This window comes from Bidens hawaiensis, unplaced genomic scaffold, assembly GCF_021521415.1.
Source record: "Bidens hawaiensis isolate Kalapana, Puna unplaced genomic scaffold, B.hawaiensis_p1.1 tig00026667_1, whole genome shotgun sequence".
Lineage (NCBI taxonomy): Eukaryota > Viridiplantae > Streptophyta > Magnoliopsida > Asterales > Asteraceae > Bidens > Bidens hawaiensis.
The window spans coordinates 317,238-344,102 of record NW_027494299.1 but is presented as its reverse complement, the minus strand read 5'-3'; the positions used below and the strand labels follow the sequence as shown (position 1 = coordinate 344,102).

Below are 26,865 nucleotides of genomic sequence, written 5' to 3'. Positions count from 1 at the left end.
TTTTGATACCTTTGGTTCCTTGGCATCGGAAGCTATCCGTTTCCTAACCAGGGTCTAACGGGTTGTGCATAGCAATGTGTCGACTCCAAAGGGGCAGGGTATGTCTTTAGCAGGTTAGGGTTTGCAATTCAGAAAGGGGTGGCAGCGCAGCTTGTTGCCCGCCTACCTACTATGTTGATGTAATATCTATGTTTCTATATAATGAAAGAAGTAATCAAAGATTTGAAAAAAAATTACGGGAATTTCCGTTTTCCCATAACAAAATTTTTCGGGAAAATTTTGACCGCGTATGGGATTCATGTCACACCCGGCCCTGAGTGGCGGAAACAGCCGGGCGCGCGCGAGTGGGGATTGATAATTAAGCACGGGCCATTGCAAACATTTATAGTAAGATTTTCATTGCGCATGAAATGTTTAATACAAATACATTACATTGTTTAAAAATTACATAAAAACATCAAAGTATAAAACTGTTGAAGATTTCCACGCCCTATCCCCTTGTGCGGCGGGAACAACCACGCGCATCGAAGGGATAGAACTAAAATCTTCCAAAAAGCTAGTTTTAGATGTTCAGCGTGAGGTGCTCTAAGTGTGACTCCATGCGCTACCTAGTTATCTCCTGAAAGACACGTAAAAACATTTGAATCAGTATAAACTGAGTGAGTTCACAAGTTTTAGTAACTTGATAAATCGTATTGCATCATAATCTTGATACAAATCATATTGAAACACATTTCTGATAGCATCATTAAAACACATGCTTGGTAAAACATAGTTCTATCAACATATTCTGATAAAAATCGTTCCGCGGGTTACGCGCGAACATTTCTGGGAACTGTGCTCGTCTATGCAAAGTGGCGCTGCCACTACGAGCTAAAATAAGTAATACCGTCCGCGGGTTACGCGCGAACGTTTCAGGAAAATGTGCTCGTCCATGCAAAGTGGCGCTGCCACTACGAGCTAATCAATAATTCCGTCCCGCGGGTTACGCGCGGACGTTGTGCCGGAAAACAAGGCGCTCGTCCATGCAAAGAGGCGCGACCCCTACGAGCGGGCTCAAACCCATAGTACTGCCCCATGACCATACTAGGCACTCGTCCATGCAAAGAGGTGCGACCCCTACGAGTGGGTGGATCAAACCAGCAGTCCCTACCCTTAGAGTTCCAATGGTAAAGTGATCACTTACTCGAGTTCTAGCGCACATACATCGAAAACCTTAGATAACCGTCGCATTGCTCATCATGAAATATAATTTAAACACATAATCGCTTGCATAGCTTGTAAGTATACCATGATAAAACATTATTTAAGTACGTGTCCCTCGCCCCGAAAACAGTTTAAAAACAGTGAAAACAGCGAGAATAGGGGCTGTGAGACTCACCTGTGGTTCTTGTTAAGGGATTAATCGAGATTCGGGTTTTCTTGGTGTTGGCCTCGGAATTGAAGGTCTAGAATGCGATTAAATAACAAGAAGTATATATATTAAGATCAAGAATTAGGAGAATATAAGGGTTGGAAAGCAGATCTCAAGGTTATATTCTAGGCTTACCTGGTAACAGGATCGGAAACGAAAACAACGGATGCTTGCAGTTCTTAAGAGAGAAGTTTGAAGTGTGTTTTGGGTGATAATTTAGGTTACATATTTATAGGCAAACTCAAGGGAACACAATCCCTTGCTTTAGGGGATTGTAATCTCTTTATATCTAGGTGTAATGATGATAAAGTATGGAAATTATTATTATTTATTTAAGAGTGGAGTAGTGGATAAAAGATTTTGATTTGATTTGGACAGGACATGCAGGTCTGTGGTTGGTGGGAGTAGGGTGGCTGACAGTTGACTTTTCATGTTACAGTGTGCTTTTTCAGGTACTTTGTCAGTGTACAGTGGAAAATCTCTGAAACACGCTACCGTTTCTTTTTGGGCGGGAGTAATCTCCTTACAACTGGAGAATAGACTAAGTGTTCTGCGCGTATTACTTTGTGCGCATAGCTTTCTGCGTGAAGGACATTTCTTTGCTGCGGGTAGGTGCGTGACCTTCTCGCAGTCAGGGACATTGAGTTTCATTTGTAGATTCTCCAAGTGGTCTTGGTATTTCAACATAGTGATCAGTTATGTTGAAGTCAATTCCATCTTGGAGCTTCAGACAAACTAGCTCTCAATGTTCCCGCCATGCGGGGAGGTTAGTTCCCTTCCGCACGCGCATAAACGATTTAGGATGCACCCGCCTTAGCATCATGCGAGACGGTCAACCCATTAGACAACATTAAGTTATAGAAACATAAAACCAATACACTCGCGCATGGCGCATATAACATATGCCCACGCAGGTTCTTAACATGGTGCGCTCGCGCAGGGTGCTCATAACAAATACCCGCGCCGATTCTAACATAGCGCGCTCGCGCAGGGCGCACATAACATGCCCGCGCTGACTAATATGGCGCGCTCGCGCAGGGCGCACATAACAAATGCACGCGCTGATTAACATAGCGCGCTCGCGCAGGGCGCACATAACAAATGCACGCGCTGATTAACATAGCGCGCTCGCGCAGGGCGCACATAACAAATGCACGCGCTGATTAACATAGCGCGCTCGCGCAGGGCGCACATAACAAATGCACGCGCTGATTAACATAGCGCGCTCGCGCAGGGCGCACATAACAAATGCACGCGCTGATTAACATAGCGCGCTCGATATTTACAATCACCTAATTATTAGGTTGATTACTTAGTTTATAGGATTGGGAAATTTACCGGGTGTCACAATTCATTTGTCTCAGTTACACCCACGTGCTGTGATGCGAATTCGTCACTACGAATTTGTGTGTATAGCACGTGACATGGTGCCTCACCTTGACCGATTTCCTGTTTTTTACCGTCTTACTAACCGTAATGGCTGGTATACATGTCATGGATTTTCCGACCGGAGTATTGGGAATGAAGTTGAAAAGTTGTCCACAGACTGGCGTAACAAGTTTTTTTTTGATATTTGAGGATGTGGTTCCTTTTACCATGGTTCGCCGCCCAGTGAATTCTGCCCTTCCGGAGGTTGTCACAGCCGCTCATGAGGGTCGTGAGTGGTATCATGTGCTTACCATGGAGCCCTCACCTATGCGTGCCTTGCCGGAAGAAGCTTTAGTGTGGGCGGGTATGAGTCGTTTGTGGCCAACAGAATTCATGGAACTCCTTTTGCGGATCTTAATGAACGTAAGTTATCTTTATTGTCTCTTTGCATTTTTGAATACTTTTATGATCAAGTTTCTATCTTTTTCAGGACGGAGTTCTATGTTCAATGCTCTTTTTGAAAACAGGGGTTGTGTCCGCAAGAGCATCCACGGGGCGGGAGACCAACCTATTCTTGAGAAAACCAAGTCTCAATTTCTTTTTTCGAAGAAGGTTCAAGCTGAACCTGTAACTTCGAATGCCACCTTTGTAACATGTGTGTGTGTTCTAAACCCTCCTCCCCTTACTGCCATTACTTCCGATGGAAGGATTGCCATCTTATCATCAAGTGATGATGATGGAGATGCTTCTCAGTTTTCTGCTTCGGAAGAAGAAGGAGACTCTGATGAGGGTGCTTCTGAATTTTCCTCCGTCTCATCTTTGTTGGCAGAATTGGAGAAAAAGAGAGCTTTCTTAGCTTCTCAGACAGGTCATACGAATGTGAAGTCTGCGGATACTGAGGCGGGGCCGTCGAAGAAAAAACGAAAAATTCATCGTCTTAAGAAGTCGTGGTACAGCCTTGCTGACCGCATTGATACTGTCGAAGGTGTGTGTGAATTTTTAGTATTGTGTTCTTTTAAGATTGTTTAACTGACTATAGTTTCTTATGCAGATCCGTTGATCTTTAGTGAAGACATATCTGAGAAGATGCCTACACTGACTCCCCAAACTGAGAAACAATCTTCTCTTCCACCAGGGGAGGGGCAGGCGATAAACGTCCGCTACGCCTGATGATACTAATAAAGAGGGTCGTGCAACCTCTCCTCGAATTGAGATCTCCGTAGAAGAGAGGATGCCGACTGCTCCTATTGATGCTTCGGCGGGAGAACTCAACAGTCAGTCTGAACCTGATACTCGTTTCGACTATCTTTTTCAGACTGGGAGTGTTACTGGTGATCAGGAAAACAATCCTGCTATTAATGAGGAGGATTTCCGGACAGAGGAATCTCCTCCTCGTCCTCCTCCACAACAGTCTTCCTCTACCCCGGCTCGGTTCAAACCTTCGAGTTCCCGTTACTACGGGAATACGAACCTGGGTGATACTCATGAGCTGTTTGTCCCTCCATGGGACATTACTAACGGGTCCCGGTTCTCTCATCCTAGAACCTGTATGAAGTTTGTCGAGCATTGTGCGCCACCTGCTGTGATGACGTATCAACATGACCTTTCTCGCCATGACCTTCATACGAATGTTGCTTATCATTTGGCTAATGCCTTGGCCGGTAGCCAGGAGGTCTTAAGTGAATGGCATACTCTAGGCGGGAAAGTTGGAGAGGCTCTTCGGGCCACTAAGGTCGCAAAGAAGGAGGCTGAGGAGCATCGTATTGCTGCCCAAACTGCCAAATGGAAACAGGCCGACGCGGAAATTGCCCTTAATAGTGAGCAAGATCGCAACGCTGACGCTGCTCGCCGGTGGAAAGAAGCTTGTGAAAGGCAAAATGCCATTCGTGAAGCTGATCGGGCAAAGGCTCAAAAAGATAAAGACGATTTAGCCCGGGCTCAAGAAGCCAACTCTACCTTGGAAAATCAAGTGGCCCTTCAGGGTGCCAAAATCCATGATCTTGAGGCGGAGCTAAAGTTGCAGAAGGAGCGAGTCGATCTTAAGGACCAGAGTGCTGCTGAAATTCAAACTACTTATGACTCCCTCCTTCAAGCTCATGAAAAGGCAACTATGGAATCCAAAGAGCTTCGAATGCGGGCAGAACGTGCGGAGCAGGATCGGCAGTGGTTCCTTACTCGGGGAGTTGATGTTGTAAGTTATAATTTGACACTTGTTGTTTAATTCTCATTTTTGATAATGAAAACTTACATTTTTATCCCCACAGGTCGTCCGCCATATCAAGGGAAGTAAGGAGCTTAATGATAGTTTTGCCAATGTGATGGCTTCTTCTTCTTCACTTGAGCGTGTTATGGGTTTTCACGAAGGGATGAATTATGCTCAAAGTAATCGCACATTCAAAATCATCCGTTACATGGTATAAATGTCAAACAAGATCGCGCTAACCGGGTTAGTGAGCACGACACCTTGGTCTTTCCTTTACAAGATATGCTTCCGGAATTTGCTTCCGCATATGACGGCGTACAACTTTTGAAGAGCTATCTTGGTGAAGAATCTGAGGATGACTCTTCGGAAGATACATCTTTGAAGGCTCCGGAAGACCCATCGGCCTCAAACCCTTAGGATAGGATTAGATGTTCTATAACTAGTACTTTTTTCTTCCTGTCTTTGTAATTATTTTTAGGATAATTAATGAGGAAGGTATCTTTTGTCGTTTGTGAATATTCTACTTGTTTGATGAGAAGATCTTTAGAAGATATTTTTGATATTTTATATCGCTTTTTGGAGTGTTTGAAAGTTTTGGATAATTATGTTGACGTGGCGGAGAGAGAAGTGTCTTGAGGGCAACTGACAAGACGTGTATGACGTCGTTGACAGTCTGTTTGCACTATCTTGAATTTCCTGCCTGACGTGTCAGACATCTGGCGGTCCCCGGTTTCTGTCTCCTCTGGCACTTTATGGATCGCATTAATTGCGATGGGTATAAATATAACCCTTGTGGTTTCCATTTAACTTTTATCACTTTCAGATTTCTTTCAAACATTTGAGACTTTTCAACATTCTCTGAGATTTCTTCACCTTTTGAGATTTCTTTATCTCTCTTGCTATTTAAATGGCTATAGAAAAGAAGGGTGCACCTTCTATCAATGAAGTTGTCGTCGGTCTTAAAGAAGAAGATTTTAACGATGTTGTTAACGTATATGGGTTACCGACGGAGTGAGCCAGAACGTCCGGTTAGTGGTTCCATTGCCACTAATCCCACCCCCCAAAGAAAATGGATGTATATGTAGACCATTTTACAACAGGGAATTTCCGTATTCTGGTAACGAAGTTTATCCAGTCAATCTTAACAACGTATGGGATTCATCTTTCCCAGATCCATCCCTTTGGTATGCTGAGGATTCGACATTTCTAATTTTTTTGCCAAGTTCACAATTTTGATCCCTCCGTTGGCATGTTTGCTGTTTTTTATAAAATGACCTTCCGCGATGGGTGGTATAGTTTTGCATCTATCGAGAAGAAGTCCATAGGTACGGAATGGATCCGTAGCCTTCATGGCTGGAAACCAAAGTTGTTCTGGATCCGAGAGGATGTCATTCCTTTCACGATGATGAAACGCAAGGCGGAAACTCCCATGCAGGTGGTTCCTGCCTCCGCTCATGAAGGTCTGTCGTGGTTCAAGACACTGACCTCGACCCCAACTCCCATGCGTCCCATCCACGAGGGAGCGATGGTGAGTGCGAAGATGAGCCGTTTATGGCCGTTCCCTGAGTTGGAACCGTATTACGAGAAGACCGACAAGAGTAAGTTTAGTTATCTTTTTCTTTGTGAATGAGTAATTCCTGATTTGCTTTATCTATTTGTGTAGGTGAAGGTTCCGCCTTCAATACTTTGTTGGACCAAGAAGGGGGCATGATGGTACGCCGTCCGATTGATCCAAGAGATGGCCCCTTTCTGGACCGGACTCGCGACAATTTTTTGTTCTCTTCGCCCTTCATCCGGAGCCTGTGGTCTCTGCACTGATGTATGCCAAAGGTGAGAAGTACGTCCAAGAAGCCATACTCAAAGGTGAGTGCATTTTACAACCTCGACCCATAACTGTCATTACTTCTAGCGGAGTGATCGTACTCTTTTCTTCTAGCGAGGAGTCGTTACTTTGTGAAGAAGTTTGTTCAACTGATGCTAATAAAGCTATGGGCTCAACTGCAGGTCTTACCCGTCAACGAGCCACTGCTAGCCAGGCGGCGGGTCTAGATGAAGTTGATACTGCTGCGGACGGGAAGGGTCCAGAAGGTGATGATGTTGCCGCTGAGGGTAAACATTCGGTCATTGACGCGGGCATTTCCAAGGTGGCGGGCAAGCGTAAGATTAATCCGGTTAAGATTGTCTCAAAGAAGAAAAAATCCAAGAAGACAAATCCTTCCGCCTTGGAAGCCCGTTTGGAACAACTTGATGCGGAGGATCCTTCGTTAGGTATGCAAAGTTCCTCTTTTTTTTTTTTTTTTTTGCTTTGGATTGGAATGTTTCTAACCCATTGTTAATGTTGTTCAGTGAACCTGGATAAGCTTTCTGAAGGTATTTCTGGCTTGAAAAACTCACCTCCTCGTCCGCCATCACCGCCTCCTAATACTGCTGAGGATCCAGTCATTGTGATGGATGACTCTCCGTTAAAGAATAAGGAGGTTGACACAACTGAACATGCTAAGAAGTCGCCTTCTTATTATGTTCATCACTTTAGGGATCAAGGGGGTGTGAGCATGTTTCCCCATGCTCCTCGAACTTGTCCAGATTTTTAGGAGGAAGATCCCACCCCACATCAACCAGATTGGTCATTACGTCGTAATTCTACATTCCACGACGTGGACCTTTGTTCAGAATTTTTGCGGGAATGTCTTCCGCATGGTGAGAGGGAGAGGCGTCGTCGGAGTATTCGCCAAGAATGGCTGAACTCCCATTCTTACTACTTGGCGAATACTATTTCTACGAACCAGGAAATAACCAGAGACTGGTTGGCGATGAACGATCAATGGGATGAACTGGCGGCCGCTGCCTCTGATGCCAAAGAAGAAGCCCTTAAGGCTATAAACGAGGCTAGGGAAGCCAGCCAGGCTCTGGAAGCGGAGAAGGTTGCCCGGTCCGCAGCTAAGGAGGCCAGGGTTGTTCTCCAGAAACAATTGGACGAACAAGCCAAACTAGTGGAGGCCCTTCAAGCTGAATCGCCGGCCAAGGATAAGCGTTTAGCTGATCTTAACGCCAAAAGCCGTGACCAAGCCTTGGAGTGTGCTCGCCACAAAATGGAGCTTGTCCAGGCAAAAGCGGATCGGAAATGGCTACTGTCGGAAGCCATCCCCAAGGTATATATCCTGTTCTCACCATAAATAATCTAAGTGTTTGGAGTTATTTATTCGTAATTGTTTTGACAGGTCATCGCCGATGTTCGGGCTAGTGATGAGCTTGGGAATTGTGTTGCTATCCTTCTGAAAGCTTCTAAACAAGCTGGTCGCCAACTGGGTTTCCAAGAAGGTTACCAGTTTGGCTCGGCTTCCAAGCTTCCTGAGGAGTATGTCTTAGTTGGTCAAGATACTGTTGCCATCCTTAAGCATAAATCAAAGGATTTCGTTTATTGAAATTCTCTTTGACTGATCAGATATCCGAGCTTGCTGATAAGGAAGACAGCATCCAGCAATTAAAAACTCTTCTTGAACTTGATGAAGAAGAAGAAGATGCGGAAGGTGAAGGTGCGAGGCATAACGATGTCGCGCCGTAGATAGATTTTTTCTTTTTATTTGTATGTAAACTCCTTTGTGTTCTGTAATCCCTTTTTGTTATGAATAAAGAAGTCTTGTTTTTATATCCGGTACACTTTGTTTATTTTCCATAATATAAGTGTTTAGAGGATCTTCTTTATGTATGAATAAAGGATTACATAACAAGATAAGTCTTTAAGTGACTGAAATGGGAATTTCCATAACTAAGGCATAAGCCGAATTACAAGAAGTGAAATTACATAGGTTGCGGATATTTAATTAGGCACGCAGGCCAAAAAAAGAAAAACAAACTACATGTAGCATTTCTTTAGTTGGGCTCCATTCCAAGTTCTAGGAATCTCAGTCCCATCTAACTTTTCTAGCATGTAGGCACCTTTAGACAACACTTTCTGGATTTTATAAGGTCCCTCCCAAGTTGGAGCCAACTTGCCCCGGGGCTCTTGCCCGGAGGCTTCGTTATTGCGGAAGACAAAGTCTCCCGCGTCAAATTCACATCTTTGGATCCGCGAGTTATAATATTTTTGCAACTAGCGTTTGTAATTATGCTCGTGGATTGATGTCAACTCTCTTCTTTCCTCAAGGAGGTTAAGGTTCATCCGGAGTTCATGATCATTATCTTCGATCATGAGAACTCTGGCGGATGGGATCCCGATATCGGCCGGAATCATGGCCTCTGTGCCATAGGTTAAACTAAAGGGGGTTTTGGAATTACTTGAATTCTTTTGAGTGAGAAAAGCCCATAATACATGGGGTAATTCGTCGACCCAACCCGTCCTTTTAGTTCCTAATCTGGCCTTAATTCCTTCTTTAATGGTCCGATTGGTTCTTTCAACCTGACCATTCGCTTGCGGGTGGGCTACAAAGGTGAAGATTTGAGTAATGTGTAACTCTTTTAACCATTCTTGTAGCCCACTGTCCGCGAACTGAGTTCCGTTATCACTAACGAGTTCAGAGGAAAGCCAAACCGGCATATTATGAATTCCCACAGGAATTTCTTAACACTTGTTGTCGTTATGGAGGCGACCGGTTTAGCTTCTATCCACTTCGTGAAGTAGTCGATGGCTACTATCAAGAATTTGACTTGTCCGGGGGCTTCGGGGAAAGGTCCCATTATGTCAATCGCCCATTTCTGGAATGGCCAAGCCGAATTGACTGGAACTAACTCGTTCTTTGGTTGTAGCGTGTTAGGTGTATGACGCTGGCATGAGTCACATTTTCTGATTTATTGCACAGCATCCAAATGCATTCCTGGCCAATAATATCCGGCATTCGTTAGTTTTGCTACGACCATTCGCGGGCCAGCGTGAAGACCACATATGCCTTCATGAATTTCTCTGATCAAATAGTTCGCGTCCTCGGCGTCCACACATCGAAGTAGTGGCTTGAGGAAAGAGCGTCGGTACAAAACATCGCCATGTATCTGATAGTTCAAGGCTTTGTGTTTTATCTTCCTGGCAGCGGTTTTTTCTTCCGGGAGGATTCCGAACGACAGATAAGCTGTTATGGGTGTCATCCAAGATTCCGCTCCTGTTTGAATTATCAAAACTTGGCGTTGTAGGACAGACGAGCGATCCAATACTTCGACACGTATATCTTTAGCAAAGTGTTCGAAATTTGTTGAAGCTAGTTTGCTAAGAGCATCCGCTGGTTTGTTTTCGCTTCTCTTAATATGTATGACTTTACATGAGGAAAATTGAAGCATTAAATCTTTTGCATGTGATACATATGAAGCCATGATATCGTTTTTTGCTTCATATGTACCATTGATCTGTCCCGCAGTCAACATTGAATCCACCCGGACTTCCAAATGTTTAACCCCAAGCTTTTTTGCTATCCGTAAACCTGCCAAAAAAGCTTCATACTCTGCCTCATTGTTAGTACTTTTGAAGTCTAACTTTATGGCGTATGTAAACTCATGGCCTTCGGGATTGACTAGCCTGAGGCCCGCGCCAGATCCCTCATCGCTTGAAGCTCCGTCCGTAAAAGTGACCAAATCTGTCCTAATTCCGGAGGTACTTGGGGTTGTTGCTCGATCAAACATTCTTTTTCTTTGTGGTGCGGGACTTCTGTTACGAAGTCCGCCAACACTTGCCCTTTGATTGCTGGTCTAGGTTTATATTCTATTGCGTGTTCACCTAGCTCAATGGCCCACTTGGCCAATCGCCCAGACAATTCTGGCTTATTGAGAACGTTCTTGAGTTTGTATCCGGTTAGGACATTGATGGGATGCCCTTGGAAGTATCTGCGGAGACGTCGGGAAGCATATACCTGTGCCAAAAACAAGTTTTTCGAGCATAAAGTATCTGCGGATAGCGTTCTGCTGACATAATAGATCGGCGTTTGAACATTCTTCCGATCCGTCAGAAGGATAGCCCCAATGGCAATGTCTGAAGCTGATAGGTATAACGTTAAAGGTTCTCCTGCATGGGGTGCTATTAACGTGGGAAGTTCCATTAAACATTTTTTAACCTCCAAGAAAGCCTGTTCCGCTTCCACGGTCCATTTAAATTGTGTTTTCTTGAGGCAATTTCTTGAGTTGAGATGAAAGGATGAGACTTGGCTGCATGATTTGCCAAAAAACGATTCAAGGCAACAGTCGACCATTGAGTGTCTGAACTTCTTTGAGGGAAGAAGGAGAAGGCATGCGGGCTACCACCTGAACTTTATCCGGGTTAGCTTTGAAGCCCGCATCTGTGACAATTACTTTGAGAAACTTCCCCTCCTCCATTCTGAATGGACATTTGGCTGGATTCAGCTTCATGTTAATACATTTCAAGGTTTCGAATGTCTCTTCAATGTCTCTCAACATCTGATCTTCTTCGACACTTTTGATTACGGGATCATCCATATAAACTTCCAAATTTCGACCAATTTGATCTTTAAATGCTATGTCCATCAATCGTTGATATGTGGGTCCCGCATTTTTTAGTCCGAAAGGCATCATTTTATAACAAAAGGTGCCCTGGTCAGTGCGAAATGTTGTCTTATCTTCATCGCCCGCTGCCATGCGGATCTGGTGATAGCCTTTGTAGGCGTCCAGGAAACACTTGAATTTGAATGGTGCCGTAGCATCAACCTTGAGGTCGATTTCCGGCAGAGGATAACAATCCTTAGGACATGCTTTATTTATATCATTAAAATCAATACACATCCGTCACGCCCCATTGCTCTTGGGAACGATAACTGGGTTAGCAACCCAAGTCTGATAACGGATTGAACGAATGATCCCGGCTTGTAAGAGGTCCTGGACCTGCTCATTCATTGTCTTTGTTTGTTCTGGACCCATCTTACGTTGTTTCTGAACAATTGGTGTAAATAACGGGTTTACCCTTAATTTGTGTTCCGTAATACTCCGCGGGACACCAGTCATGTCCGCGGGCTGCCATGCGAACACATCAATATTTTTTGATAATAACTGTTTCAAGAAAGTCCGTACTATCTCGGAGATAGCAGGTCCAATTGTTACAGTTTGATCAGGAAAATTTTTGTTCAAAACCCACTTTTGGTTCAGCCTTCAAAGTTTGTTTCGGAATCTTGCTGGGTTTTGAGCTCTCGGTTGCAAAGCAGTGTCGATTGACATGAATTATTGCTATACCAGTATAGGTTGGAACTCCCACTGCGCCGTGTGTCGTGGACGGATGGGCATTGAAATCACCAATTGCCTCTCGTCCAAGGATAATATCATGTTTCGATACTACTGGCAAAACCAGAAATTCTACCTCCTCGGTCCTTGAGTGAACTCCGTCGCTTAGGGTGACTGGAAATGAGATTACCCCTCGCGGATGCATTATTTTCCCTCCAAACCCCGATACTGGAGCGTGGATGGGTGTCAATCTTTCCTTATCTTCTTCGTCATGTTGTTCAAAGCATTGTTCATACATGATGTCTGATGTACTACCGGTGTCGAAGAAGACGTATTGGGAGCGATAATGTCCGAAGAGGGCAGTGATTATTAGGGGATTCTTGTTATTCGGGCCCCCTTTAATTCGAGGGAAGATCACTGGCTCGTTCTTCCACTCTTCGTCTTCAGATTCTTTCCTCTTAATCCCTGTATTGAACTCGCCTTGTATCATATGGACATTCAAGTCTTTAACTTGCTTTTTACTCGGGCCTTGGATGTCTCGAGTGGGTGCTTTACCATTTTCGGGTTTCCCATTTTTTACCAAGTGTCCGAGTTTTTCAGATTTCACAGCCGCCTCAATTTCATTTTTCAATGTTCTACACTCATTCGTATTATGACCAATGTCGTCATGATACGAACAATGCTTCTTAGCATCCAAGAATGACCTTCTTGTCAGTGGCTGTGGCTTTCTAAATTTTACATTCTCTGTAGTGAGAATTTCAGCGTGAGTCTTTGAAAGAGGAGTCCAATTGTTGGGACCTCGGTTTGAGGGTCCCGCTTTGTTCTTGTTTCCTATTAGGGATCTTGCATCAAATGGCTTTGACACGTCCACACTTGGCTGAAGTCTCGACCAGATAGAGCCTTTCACCTGTCTATTAGGTCTCGGAGTTTGAAACTCGACTTTAAATTTTTTCTTCGGATTACCATTCCTCAAAGTTTTTTCAGTGTTAGCATACAACTTTGCCGCTGTCATAAGATTGTCCCACTCTTTTGGCATTTCATCTCTTCCAGTGAGGGTGCGGACTAGATCATCACACTTGACATTTTTGCGGAAGGCACCACGAAGCATGTGTTTACTTATCCCACCAATGTTCAGACTTTCATCGTTGAACCTGGTGATAAAATCTTCTATGGATTCGTTATCGCGGCGGACAACATCCAAAATTTCTGACTGGTCTCGTGTATGTTTCTTCTGCTGGCTGAACTGTTGAGAAAAATTTTTTACAAGGTCATCCCAGCTAGAGATTTGACCATCAGGTAACTTTTCAAACCATTCTCTTGTTGCCCCTGTCAATATCAATGCGAACATATGACACCAATAAGGGAGCGTCCAACCACTGACACCACCTACTGCCACGAAGTTCTGGAGATGATCACTTGGATCAGTCATACCATTGTACTTGCCTACTGATGTAGGTATTTTAGCATTGACATGGAAGGGTGTTGTAGCAATACTTTTTATAAATTTCGATTTTTCGGCAAAGGCCGTCGGGCGATACGGTTTAGTGAAGTCCCGTTCAGCGTTACTATGGTACTCAGTGTGGCGGACTATGTCCTGCGGACGACTGCTTCTTGCCCGTGAGCTCATCCTACTATCACCGGTATACATACTGTATTCTCCCGGTTGGTAAGTTGAGTCGTAACTGTCAAATTCTTCTAAGTAAGATGGCATCCGCATATTTATGCGGGGACGAGGATGTAACCTCGGTAATTCGCCAAACTCTGGTTCCGTTTGTTGGCTGTAACGGATCTGACTTCCTCTTACTGTTGGTGGAGGAGAGGGAGATCTCCTGGGAGATTCCTTATAATTCAAAGTGCGGGCATGAAATCGTTCATCACGTTTTCTGCGCTCATATTCAGCCACCAAACTTTGTTGTTGCACATGAAGCCACTCCTCGGGAGTTAGCTTTCCTCTAGATTTGGAATTATGTTGATGAGACCTCGCCATGTCAGAGTTGCCTGAATCATCTTCCAGATCCAGTACTGACTGGTTTCGGCGAGTCTCTTCCGTAATCCGTCTGAGATTACCCAAATTTGAACCTTCCGGTGCCGAGCCACGTCCCATGTCTGTGGGAGTGGGACCGGTTGGTGTTGTTACATTTTCTAGGGTAAAACCCCCAGGTGTTACATCAATGATTCGTGACCCCGGAGCTGTGACACGTTCAAGAGTACGGCCACTTGGAGTCGTAATGCGTGCAAAAACACTAAGACCCGGTGGTGCTTCTGTGTTAGTCACACGTGAATCAGGTGCAGGGGTTCTCGTCGGCCCTTCAGGAAGTTTACTCATATCAAACGAACCAAAAAACCAACGAAAACTATTGTTGTTCTAACACAAAACACGGATGGCGCCAATGAAGAAACACAGATCCAATACCCGGGTATGGGTCCTGAATCTAATGAGTCCTTAGGGTAAGATACGATAATTATGACTAAGATATGAGTATAACTCCTAAAGTCCAGTGACCTGAACCTGCAAAACGGACACCGTGAGTCTCGTTACAAGAAGGACAAGAGGGGAGGGGGTCTTCCTGTAACCACCCTCCGGCGTGAGAATCAGTGACGTTCGTAATGAAGAAAGTACTGAAGTATAAGGACTAAGTGTAGTCAGAATGTAGGTGAATGAATTAATACCTCATACCGTTTGACAAGGTATTTATAGCCGAAGGATGTAGGAAGATGATTGGGCCAGCTGTCCCTTCTAGAAGATCTTTGATAACCGCCTGGACGCGTGTCCTTTTGAGATAGGTTGAGCTATACATCCCATGTGTATGAGTATAACAACCTGGACATGTGTCATCCAGTGATAGGATGGATCGCAGCTTGGCCATGTGCACGGTTATAACAACCTGGCCAGGTGTACTTTGTTCAATGGTTGATACATCACGTATTCCCCAAGTAAGAATCGTGATCCTCCTTCTAGAGAGTAGTTGATTGGTGACAGATGTCTTGTCCTGCGGATGCCTTTTGAGGGTGCCAGGATACTTCCGCGCTTGTTATGAGGACGTTCTTCCTCTATCGTGATATGCGGGTGATCCCTATGTCCCGCGGGTGACCTATTAGAGGTTCTTCTGTGACCCGCGGGTGGTACTTAAGGATATTTGGGTCTTTTTGGTACCCTACCTATATATATACTTACAATTTCGAGAGTGTTTTGCAACATGAGTTGTACCCTATGCTTTTAACGTTGTACAGAATTTGGTAGTGTGCTTTATTGCCAGGTGTACTGGCTACATCATTGGGGTTTACACGTTTTCAATGACGTGTTTTTCTTGCAGACACAACTCCACAAGTCTCTTGACTCTCTTGGTCCCGCATAACTGGCTTCTCTCTCTGGCTTGCTACCACCAGTTGCGTCACCACCCCAGACCACCATGTTCAACGCCGCCATCTTAATACATCTGGTAACTCCATTTCAACACCGTCTGGTTCCATTTGGAAACCCTAGGTGGAGTTCTGGTGTTTAACCTACTGCTGTCGGGCTGTATTTGGAAACCGTAGGCGGCGGTGGTGTTTAGTGTATGTGGCCAGCCTACTGTTGCCGGGTTCTACTTGGAAACCCTAGGTGGCGGTGGTGGTCCGTTAGCCTCTTGCCGCCTGGTGTCCGTTGCTGGCTTTCGTAAGGTGGTGTGGGCGGGTTCCATTTGGGAACCCTAGGCGGCGTTGGCGTTGGCGTTGGCGTTGGCGTTGGCGTTGGCGTTGGCGTGGTGGTGGGTTACCGAGTTCTATGTAATCATTAAATGAACAAATTCAACGTACACAGACTATGCATCTCCTCTTTTACATGGTAATTTGGTTTGCTTGATTGTATGTGTTTTGTTTGATATATATACGAAGGTAATAGAATAAAACTGACCATTTTGGATGATGTTAGGAGATTATTACTTTATTAGACGAGCTTCATGGTGCAACATCAAGTCTAACTATTGTTTTGGCACTTGGCAGTACCTATTGATCCTTCAACCTTTGGGAAGACTTTTGCCCCGTGCTGGAAACCTTAGGAATCAATGATTCATTTCAGGTACACAAATCGTTTGTGATAATACAGAATTGTAGAGTTAAAATCAAGTCATCAGAATAATACGAATGTGTATTTGTAATATTTGTAATGATAATGTTTCTTTTACTAAATCCTTCAATTAACATCCACAACAGTTTAGCACGTCTAATGGAAATTAGGTGGAACAACAGTATTTAGTAGTCTTGATCTATATCTTCATTTGTAACTTGAACTTTTGTGTGGATTATAGAATGACTTTCGAACCAAATGGTGTATCTGTTTTTACTCTAAGTAGTACAATGACTACTACTAATTGGTCACTATATCATTGAACAAACTTAATAAACTATTGTTTTATGACTCTAATTACATGTTTCGTGTATTTATTCATTTACTTTATTTTTTTTTTCAGATCAATGATGTATGACTCAGCAGCATGCCATATGAACGAAATCCATTAGAGTACTGTTGTTGTCGTCCAATGGTCGTTTCCATGTCGGCGGCGGATCCACAGTTCCGATTCAAGTGTACCATGCGCTCTTTGAGGTAATAAACTACTCCGTACTTTTTAAGCACTATAGTTTGATTTTATTTAGTCTTCTACAAGAGGCTTTGTTATCGTTAAAGCTCGGATTTTGATTTGGTTACTTGCTTCGTATGGTGCTGTGTGGTTTACTTCAAAGGGTATGATGGTTGATTTAAAGTTAAGGGGTATTGGATTCATGTCGTGGCGTGGCAAGACTCGGATGGCGTGGTTATGGACTATGCGACAGTTTATTTGCAACCAAATCTGTTCTCTTATTCCAAGTTTCCACTTATTGACTACTGCGTAAGGTTTACTATTTTGTTTACAGATTATAATTCTTTTAACTACACTTTTTGAAGCTACTAAGTGTATTATTCTCGTGTAGTTTTCTATGAAGGCTATGATGATCGGTTTAACTAAGGGGACAACGATCTTCAGATTCATATCGTGGCATTGCAAGGTTCTTACACAATTATCATTACCCGTTTTTTTTCCTAACTTATGATTTTCTTACATTATGCAGCAAATGTTTTAGAGAAAGACCTCAAGTTTATGATTTCCAAGTTGATCATCATGATCATTAGACTATGGGCAGTTTTAAGCTTTTGATAGGTGCCATTTGGCGTTGGTGCAGGTTGTTATTTCTTAGTAATATGCTTTTTATGACATTCTTTCCTGATGTTTACCATTTTACACTTAAGTATATTTAGTGTTGGCAAACATAGCTAGACCTTGGTTTCGCCAAAATGGTATTGCCTGCACTAATTCAAAAGCTTTTTTATTTCAATTTTCTTTAAACCGGGGCATTGATAAATCTAGATAACCTTGAATTCCTTTTAGGGCTATGGTCATTTGTTTTACACAAAAAGTAGAATGCATGCATATATTTACATACATAAAAATTCTGATGTTTTAATATCCAGTTTTCACTTGCTTGAATGTATTTGCTGACATCAATTGAGGTTTCGGCATGTAATAGCCATTCTTAATTAACGACATCTATTGACAGGTATACAGCAACAATCGCTGACGAGTCCTTATCGACCACCGCAGTTATATTCGACGAGACAATGACATCAATGGTAGGCATCAGGCCAAATTAGTTCACCAGGCACACACATAACTAAACATACACCTACATAAAGTTTATTCTTTTAACATGCAACTTACATAAACAACTATCTAATATATTTGTGCATTTCATATGCTGATACAAGCCAAAGTGAGAAAATGACGAAAGGATGAAACACATTAGAAGACTATAGCTGCGCAGAGATACCTGTTGTATAATTTAAAAAATTGAAGTGTCAAAGCACCACTATAAAAGTTTTTTGAAAATTACATTATATCTTCAAGAACAACTTATATGAAGGTTTTAGGACTGTGGTGTTATCATGGTGTAACAGTGGTTTCAACGTCTAATGAGTAATATGGTCACACCCAGCACAACGCGCGGGTTGCAAAAACTAGTTAGAAATAAATTTATATTGAAAATGATGATAAGACAAAATAGTTAGGAGTTAAGATTATAAATGAAAGAAAGAGAAAAAAGAATATAGAGATGGTAATAGAGAATGAGTTTAGGAAAGTTGTTAGAAAATGATGTATAAATTAGAGAAATTATGTTTTTAGTTAAATTTTAAAGATGAAAATAGAGAACTCATTGGAAATGCTCTGAGGCCTCCAATTTGAGAATGCTCCATATTTTGAAAGCATGTATAAGCTAGGTTTGTTATTGAGAGAGAGAGAGATTGAGAGCAGTAAGCTAGGTTTGTTATTGAGAGAGAGAGAGAGAAGAAGAGTCAATTAAGGTGGTAAAGTGTTTCAATATGAAGGGATGATGAAAGCAGGTAACAGGTTTTTTTTGAAAAGAAGGGATGGTTAAAAAGAAATGTGAATGTGAGCCACTTATTTTCTTTTTATTTATCCGTTTGTGTTATTAAGACTTTTTAGAATGATTTTACTTCTAATTTTATTAATCTATTGTTTGTTTTGCATATCTATTAAGTATGTTGTTTATAATTATAAATCTTTTATTAATATTTAACATTTTTATTATGCATATTTTCTATAGCTTTGTATAATATGTGTGTAAAAATCAAGATTATATGTATCAAAGGTTGAATATTATGGTTCTTACGCATGTATCGTGCTATTAAAGTTTAGTATTATTGATATTTGATGGAATAGAAAGGTAGGTTGATAAAAATAAAACTCGGAAAAGTGCCTTAATTTTTCAATTTGTTTTAGGCCTCTTAAAGGTTGGGTCGGCCCCGTGTGTTACATAATATATATATATATATATATACACACACATATATATCAATGAAACTTGTGGTTTATCTTGGTTTTGAATTCTATGTATATGTGTATTATGTAATTGTCACGATCTTAATTTGTGTTGTGATATTAAATTTGGCTATAAAAGAACTGAAATGGTAAGGTCTTTAACACACAAGATCCACACCATGGAGTGCAAATCGATTCCATGATTATCCAAACTGATTTTCTGTTTAGTTTTATCCGGCTATGTGATCGTGACACTCTTTAGTCTCCGTTTATGATCAAAAATAGATTTTAGATTTAAAAGGGACGTTTTAGCAACGAATGCCATCAGTGATTTTTTGTTGTTTTAGTTGTAGATGAGAGGAGAATTATGTTGAACCAAATAAGCGTTCTTTAGCGTTAAAAACTTTAGAACGAATAACCTTTTAGGAAGCCTTGACACTAGTATCAAAAACCAAAGTCATATGCCGTATGTAGACACGAGATTATACTGGTTTATATAAGCTGGATGTAACAAATGCTTTCACTATCTCGTGTCTGCCTTTCAAGTTGAGGTAGACAAACCTAATAGAAGATGAAATTCCTTAATATGGCTTTCGCAACTCCCCGATGAATTACATCTATGTGTCATCCAGAATGGTGAAGGCAAATCTCACTGAGTATAACAATTCTAGAGAGTGTGATTATAACACCTTAGGCAAATCCGTTGATGCTAGAATAATAAGAATTTTATATCATCAACAATATTTGAACGCTTTGCATGTGATTATATTTATATATATGAACAAAAAATAAATTAAATAACTTTTTCAACTATAAACGAGCTGGCTAAACCATATAACAAGCTAAGCTTGAACTCAACATTTCAGCTCATTAAAATAAGCAAGACTCAGATCAAACATTTTAGTTGTTAGTATAGATAAGCCGGGCCGAAACTTATGAATTTAATTTTTAAATTTATTTTATAAAAGGTCCAAAATACAAATGAAAGTAACCAAGTTTAGTTCCGAAGCCCAGCCCAAAAGCTACATGAAGCCCAAGAAACAAAAGAAAAATTGACATTTTTGGCCATAATCCCTAATGTTATAAATTGTATTAGGGTTTCATTATCAGCGCCTCCTTACTTACTTCAGAAAGAGTAGCCGCCATGGTTCACGTCCCCTTCTATCGCAACTGTAATTTCATCTTCTCTCTTAACTACTTGTTTCTTTTCGTCTCTTATTGTACCGATTATTGGTTTTTATTTAACAATGCTACAGTTAATTTGCTTTATTGGTTTGAAATGGACACCGAATTAGGGTTTTATCGATGCTTAAGTTAGCCGGATCATGACTTTTGTATACCAAACTCTAAACTAATTATTGATATTACGTTATCATGATATAATTTGTGCTTTATTTTTAATATTACAGCATAATTAGATGTCTAAATGTGTTATAGATAGTAAGATGATTTGTTTTTTACAAACTTATTTATGTTTTTCTGATTATTTGAGCATGTATGAAACTAACTCAATTTGTTTTAGCTTTGTCGATGTAATGATATACTGATTTTTGCTTCATTTTATTTTATTAGGGTTTTATTTTTTAGCATAACTGGTTGTCAAAATGTGTTGTAGGTGTTAAGATGATTTGATATGTACAAACTGATCATTGTTCTTGATCGGTTGAGCATGTATGAAAGCTTCTGATTTTGTTTTAGGTTTTTTTTGATAGTTGATTATTAGCTTTTGCTTCTTTTAATTAACTTTTCGTTCTGATTTATAGTTTGCTATCACAATGTGCTTTAGGTCGTAAGATTACTTGATTTATACAGACCGATTATTGTTTCTGAATAATTGAACAATTTAACATTACAATTTGAGCATTTCTAACTGTCAAAATGAATTTTAGATGGCAAGACTTTCAAGAAGCCACGACGTCCTTATGAGAAGGAACGTTTGGATGCTGAGTTGAAACTTGTTGGTGAATACGGTCTTCGGTGCAAACGTGAGCTTTGGAGGGTGCAATATGCTTTGAGCCGCATCCGTAACGCTGCAAGAATGCTTTTAACTCTTGAGGAAAAGGACCCGCGTAGAATCTTTGAGGGGGAAGCTCTTATGAGGAGAATGAACCGTTATGGTTTGTTGGATGAGAGCCAGAACAAGCTCGATTACGTGTTGGCTCTAACTGTTGAGAACTTTCTCGAACGTCGTCTCCAGACCCTTGTGTTCAAGACTGGTATGGCTAAGTCCATCCATCATGCTAGAGTTCTCATCAAGCAGAGACACATCAGGTATAAACTTTAACTGTTTATTGAAGTTTGTAAACATAATGAGTGATTGATTATTGTTTATAGGGTTGGAAGGCAGGTGGTGAATGTGCCTTCTTTCATGGTGAGAGTTGACTCCCAGAAGCACATTGACTTTTCACTCACGAGTCCGTTTGGAGGTGGTCGGCCAGGAAGGGTGAAGCGAAAGAACCAGAAGGCGGCAGCAAAGAAGGCAGCTGGTGGTGATGCTGATGAGGATGATGAAGAATGAGCTTATTTTGTTGGTACTTTGTCATTTATGATTTCGTTTGGTAGGGACTTTGGATGGTTCGTTAAGTCTTTGCTTGTTTTGTGTTTTCGTGGATTTAGTTAATGATAAATTTATGCTTTGGAGTTGCTATTTTGAAACTTATATTATTATGCTTATAGAACATCAACATGTTTGCTTATCATTAACCAGTTTTTTTGGTGTTTCATCTTTTTTTAATTCATTTTGTTGAGTTGTAATGACTGATTTAAATGCATTTAATGTTTCTGATGGCAATCGTTCTGCAACTTCACATTCAAGGAATGATCTTTAGTGTCCAACAACTTTGCATGTAATTCATTGTAAATGTAATTCGTTGTAAAAGTTACAAAGTCTTTGTTCCCAGATCATAGAAGATGATATTTGCTATTTTGTTATTTGCCATTCAAGTTTAGAGTTGATTGAACAATCTCAGTTTACTTTCAAGGCTTAAAGCTTTGTCAGAACCCGGAATACAAACTCTTGTCCATCAAACTACTTTCAAGTCTAAGGCTGCTTTGTAGTTTCATTTTTTCAATGTATTTGCTTGCATTTGGTGATGATAATGCACTAATATTGAACAAGGCTTTCCGTCTGTCGGTCCAATTACTTGGTTGATTCTAATGTTGGATAGCTGTTTATACGCTTTTATTATGATAAGTTTTATAATGTTGATAGGTTTTATAATGTTTAATCAATTAAAACATTAAACACGACAATTTTTCTATTTTATAGTTTTCGGTTTTAAGTTATCATAAAATTAACGTTTTTAGAACCAACTATTTGATGATCACAAAACTTTACAAAAACAGCAGCTGGCTTTCTTACTCCCATACAAAGAGTCGAAGACCACTGGATCCTACGTGTTTCTATGTTCATATGTAGAAAGGGTCAGCATAAAAGCAAATGTATAAAAGGCAAGACCGGGCAGAATTAGTCCGGGTAGTGAGTCAAAACCGGCTTCTGTCAAACTGGGTTTTGAGCAAAATGGGTCTAAGTCGAAAGATGTTTTTAAAGTGTATCAACTTGGTTTTGATCGAAATGGCCTCATGTCAAAACAAGTTGTTTATAAAGAAATAATATCAAAATCGGGCTTATGCTTATCTGACATTCTTTTATGCCCAATGATGGCAATGGCACTATTGCGGTGGTGTAGGCGGCAGTGTGAAGGTGGCAACAATGACAAGAGGCAGTGGTGCTAGTGGTAGGTGGTAACAACAGTGTTGGACTCGTTGCAGTTTAGTCGAGTGCTCATTCCTCTTCCTCACTAATTTACAAGAAATCATATATGAGACCTGATTTTGCGAAACTAATAATAAAGATTGATAGAGTTGGTGGGCTTAGCCTACTATCCCATTGTATTATATAATAATATATTATTATTATTCCCTTCCATCGTTGGATGAAGCTGGGAAGATAGAAAAGCTTCTAGAAGGGGAAGTTAGGAGCGGTTTATCATAGTCAATTCTCTTTCCCACGTCTTCATCGGATCGATGCTTCATATATGATTGCACACGTCTCCCCTCCCAACTGTTCCAAAATGAAGCAGGTACGGTTTTTGTCTTCATAACTCTGTCCCTTCATTATTATTATTATTATTATTATTTGGAACTGTAAATCTTCAACTCCTTTCCCCCAAATTATATTACGCCCCAATTTCTGTGAAGATGGTAGTGCTGCGGGAGTATATTTTGAGGCGTACTCAGGGCTGAACGAATTTCAAGGTCAGTCTTTAGCTCTCAATCTTTAAAAATCATTCTTCATCGTCATCATATAATCAATTTTATAACTTGAATTATTCTTACACCATAAGGATGAGGTAATTACTAAATTATAGTTTACCTTGACTGTTTTTTGTTTTTGTTTTTGAGGAAATTAATAGTTGTTTTATTTTGAAATACAATATATATTGTTGCATTAGGAGTATATGTTATATGTAGTGCCATGAACATTGGAATCGAAGAAAATGGCCAAAATTGGGTGTACGAAGCAAACATAATTGAATGTTGAATACAGTGTCACAAAGCAAGTTAAGAAAATGATAGTCACAAAGCAACTCTTATCGTACTAGAGAAGGGGATAAATGCTGAAACAATGGAGTAAATCGGTTCCTTTGTGACATTAAGGGGCCATCCTTCGATGTGGTATTACATCGGTGTCTTATATGAACCTGTTTTCAAGGACACCACACAGGTCTGAATTTATATTTTCTTTTTGTTTGCTTGCATTGAATAACTATTTTGACTTTATCTTATGTTTATAATTCTCAGGTTGATTCAATTGATGTGGTATGATAGTCTTACAAAAATACTTTTCATAACATCATGTGGCTGCAATCGTTGTATTTGCAATAACGGAAGAAAACCAAAGAGAAACCAGGTAAAAAAACACAGGTCAATCATTAATAAATTTGTATTATTGTTTGGGTGTCATTTTAGAACATGTTTGTGTGGTTTTAAAGGTGGTTCAAGCCGGTGAGAGTGTGAGACATAGGTTTCAGTGAGCATACTTGGGGATAACTCATCTTTAGTAGCTAAACTGGTGAGCATGTGTTATGGGTGCAAAGCTGAACGCAAAGTTCATGGTGAATAGATGGTTGCCCGAGCCAAAGCGTTTGGGATCCCATTGATGGAGGTGAATGTTGAGCAAGAGGTCCCTATAAGCTATTTTGTTGATGAGCATATCAGAATTGTGAATACTTAGGTAATTCAATAAGGATACTGATTTCTATTTTTTTTATATATATTTAATAAGTGATTACCTTTTTTTTCCTATTAAACTATGTATTTAGTCAAATGATGCATTTGTTTTGAAATGAAAGGATTGCAATTTGATGATGTAGTTGAGTAATTCAGATTTGTTAACTGTTTAAATACAAATATTTATGGTGTGTTTTGTTTGAAGGGGTCCAAGTAGGCCTGGTGGGTGGGTTCAAGCAACTGCTCAAACGGGTTCAGATCAAGTTTCAAAATTGTGTCTCAATTGTAAGTAAAATTCTATCTTTGGAACACACAAAGATTTATTAATCCCTGTATCCCTTGAAAAAATAAAGTCAATGTACATATGTTTTTACATCCACAACAGTACAATCAATGTAGTTGTAAAGAATGTATGAAATTTAATTGTTATTTGTTATTATAGGGTGGACTTTTGCCTGGGGGATTCAGTTTTGAGGCTTGCACAATATAAATTGTCTCTTAGATGACATGCATATAAGATCAAAGCTAAATGGTAATTACGGTATCGGTCAAGCATTAATGACTTGATAAGTAACAATTATAATGGTATTATGGTTGTGATTTTGTTATATTTATCGGTACATTTCTTACTCATTTAATTTATTATCTTCATTTGTTGATAATTGTAAGTCTTTTTTATATGTGTATAAGGATGCAATAAAGGGTGTGCATGTGTTTTCAATATGTCAAGGAAACTATTCAGGTAAAAACAGTCCCTAATTTTGTTATATCAGTAGTTTTTTTTATCATATAAGCATTTTCTGCATGTTTTTTTATTCAGATTATATGCTAACTGGATTATTGAGTTGCCATTGCTAATGGATTACAGGTAACAGCGTAAGGAACAACAGTTTACGGGTTGCATGACAACACGAGTTACGGGTACATAACATAATGGGTTATGGGTTACAAGTTACAGAAAAAAATGGGTTATGGGTTAACAGGTTACAGGTTTTAACTTTCACTCTACTAATGTCATGCTATCTTTTAGGTTATGGGACAGAACGAGTTGGAAAATCGAAGAGGGAGCGCGATATGGGCTAAAGGTTGATTTCGGGTCATTAGCTGCAATTTGGGAATGATCTGTTTCAGTTAATTTAGATCAGAATACGGGTCAATATTTGGTTATTTGGCTACACGTGTATTTTGATTAGTGCAGATTTCAGATAAGTTGTTTCGGTTAATTCAGATCAGAGTACATGTCAACTTTGCTTTTGATACGGGTCAAAATACAAGGGTAGTGAGGGTATTCCGGGCGTTTTTTTAAATTTAGGAGCATACATGTTCATGTTTGAATATTGTTAACTCATTTTGTATTTATAAAATTATAGAAGCCACTTTATATTAATAAAACTCTAACTTGATGTTAGAGAATTTATATTTATAGCAATTTATGATTTATACAATTCTGGAATTCATATTTATAGGTTTTATTTTTTTTAAATGCAAAGAAAGATAGTTATGATATAATAACATTAAACAACCCGTCCATCGGACGAGTATAAAAACCCGTCCACCGGACGAGTATAAAACTAGTTAGTGAATGGGTCTTGTTAGAAAAACATTTGAATCTAATATCGTGATGACAATTGAAGTTGATTATGAAGTTATGAAAGATGAATAAGAGTTTAAATGACACTTCATGAGCTACCTAGTTAAGTCGTTGACCAGCATACGTCATTTATTGTTTCAATTCCCACAAACCATTCCAATTCCTACTAGCTAATAGGTTTCTATATAATAACAGGGGAGGGTTATTTTGAGAACTATGGTGAGTTTTAAGAACTTTAAGAACTCAATTTTGGACCACACATTTAATTAAATGATATGAAATATGTGGCTGAGATTAAATGTAATTAAAAAATGAAGCAGGAAAGAGAATAAGTATTTTTGATAATTACACAAGTTTAAACGTTAGTTACACATGTGTAAAAAGTCGATTCAGTGTGTAAATAAATACCGTAATTTTTTGTACATCACTTACACTTACGTATTACACATGTGTAAAAAAAATTCAAAAAAAAAATTGTTACGTTGAGTTCTTTCGAGTTCTTAAAACTCAAACCGGTTCTCAAAATAAATCAATCCTATAATATATATATATATATATATATATATATATATATATATATATATATATATATATATATATATATATATATATATATTCAGAAGTTTTTTTATAGCGAGAAGTGAAGGTGTAACTCCATTAATCCCTAGTTTCACTTCATTTCATATGTGTAGGTGCGTTGTGTAGGTGCATATGTATGTGTGTAGGTACGTATGTTTGTATGTGTGTAGGTACATAGGTTTGAATGTGGCTCGGTACATTTATATGTTTGTAGGTAGGTTTGAATGTGTAATTAAGACATAAATACAATTAACCTATATATATGTATGTAACATCATATGAAAGGAGTAAAATTAGAAATTAATGGAGTTATACATTCACTTCTCGCACTTCTCGCTGTAATATCACTTCTCGCAAGATCCATCCCTATATATATATATAGATATTGGATCATATATATATATATATAGGATCAGGATCATGAGAGAACCTTTTTAAAATTGAGAACTATGAGAACCATTTTGGATCACAAAAAACCCAA

General features: G+C 40.0%; 1 protein-coding gene and 1 long non-coding RNA gene across 2 annotated transcripts; both read left to right on the top strand.

The window, feature by feature from the left end:
* The first annotated feature begins 15,910 nt into the window (after nucleotides 1-15,910).
* On the top strand, nucleotides 15,911-16,960 carry LOC143573879 (uncharacterized). The gene is made up of 3 exons (XR_013142494.1): nucleotides 15,911-15,954; nucleotides 16,113-16,188; nucleotides 16,580-16,960. It is a non-coding gene; the product is annotated as an uncharacterized LOC143573879 (long non-coding RNA).
* Nucleotides 16,961-20,123: 3,163 nt separating this feature from the next.
* Nucleotides 20,124-21,699, top strand: LOC143573877 (small ribosomal subunit protein uS4y). The gene is made up of 3 exons (XM_077058649.1): nucleotides 20,124-20,154; nucleotides 20,872-21,253; nucleotides 21,317-21,699. The coding sequence occupies exons 1-3, from the start codon at nucleotides 20,127-20,129 to the stop codon at nucleotides 21,498-21,500; spliced, it is 594 nt and encodes a 197-aa protein (XP_076914764.1). The 5' UTR covers nucleotides 20,124-20,126; the 3' UTR covers nucleotides 21,501-21,699.
* The last annotated feature ends 5,166 nt before the right edge of the window (nucleotides 21,700-26,865 follow it).

Excerpts from the sequence above, each read along its gene's own strand:
- LOC143573877 (XM_077058649.1), top strand. The coding sequence starts at position 20,127 with ATGGTTCACGTCCCCTTCTATCGCAACT. Across the intron at positions 20,155-20,871 it reads CGTCCCCTTCTATCGCAACT|ATGGCAAGACTTTCAAGAAG; the intron begins GTAATTTCATCT and ends AATGAATTTTAG. Across the intron at positions 21,254-21,316 it reads ATCAAGCAGAGACACATCAG|GGTTGGAAGGCAGGTGGTGA; the intron begins GTATAAACTTTA and ends TATTGTTTATAG.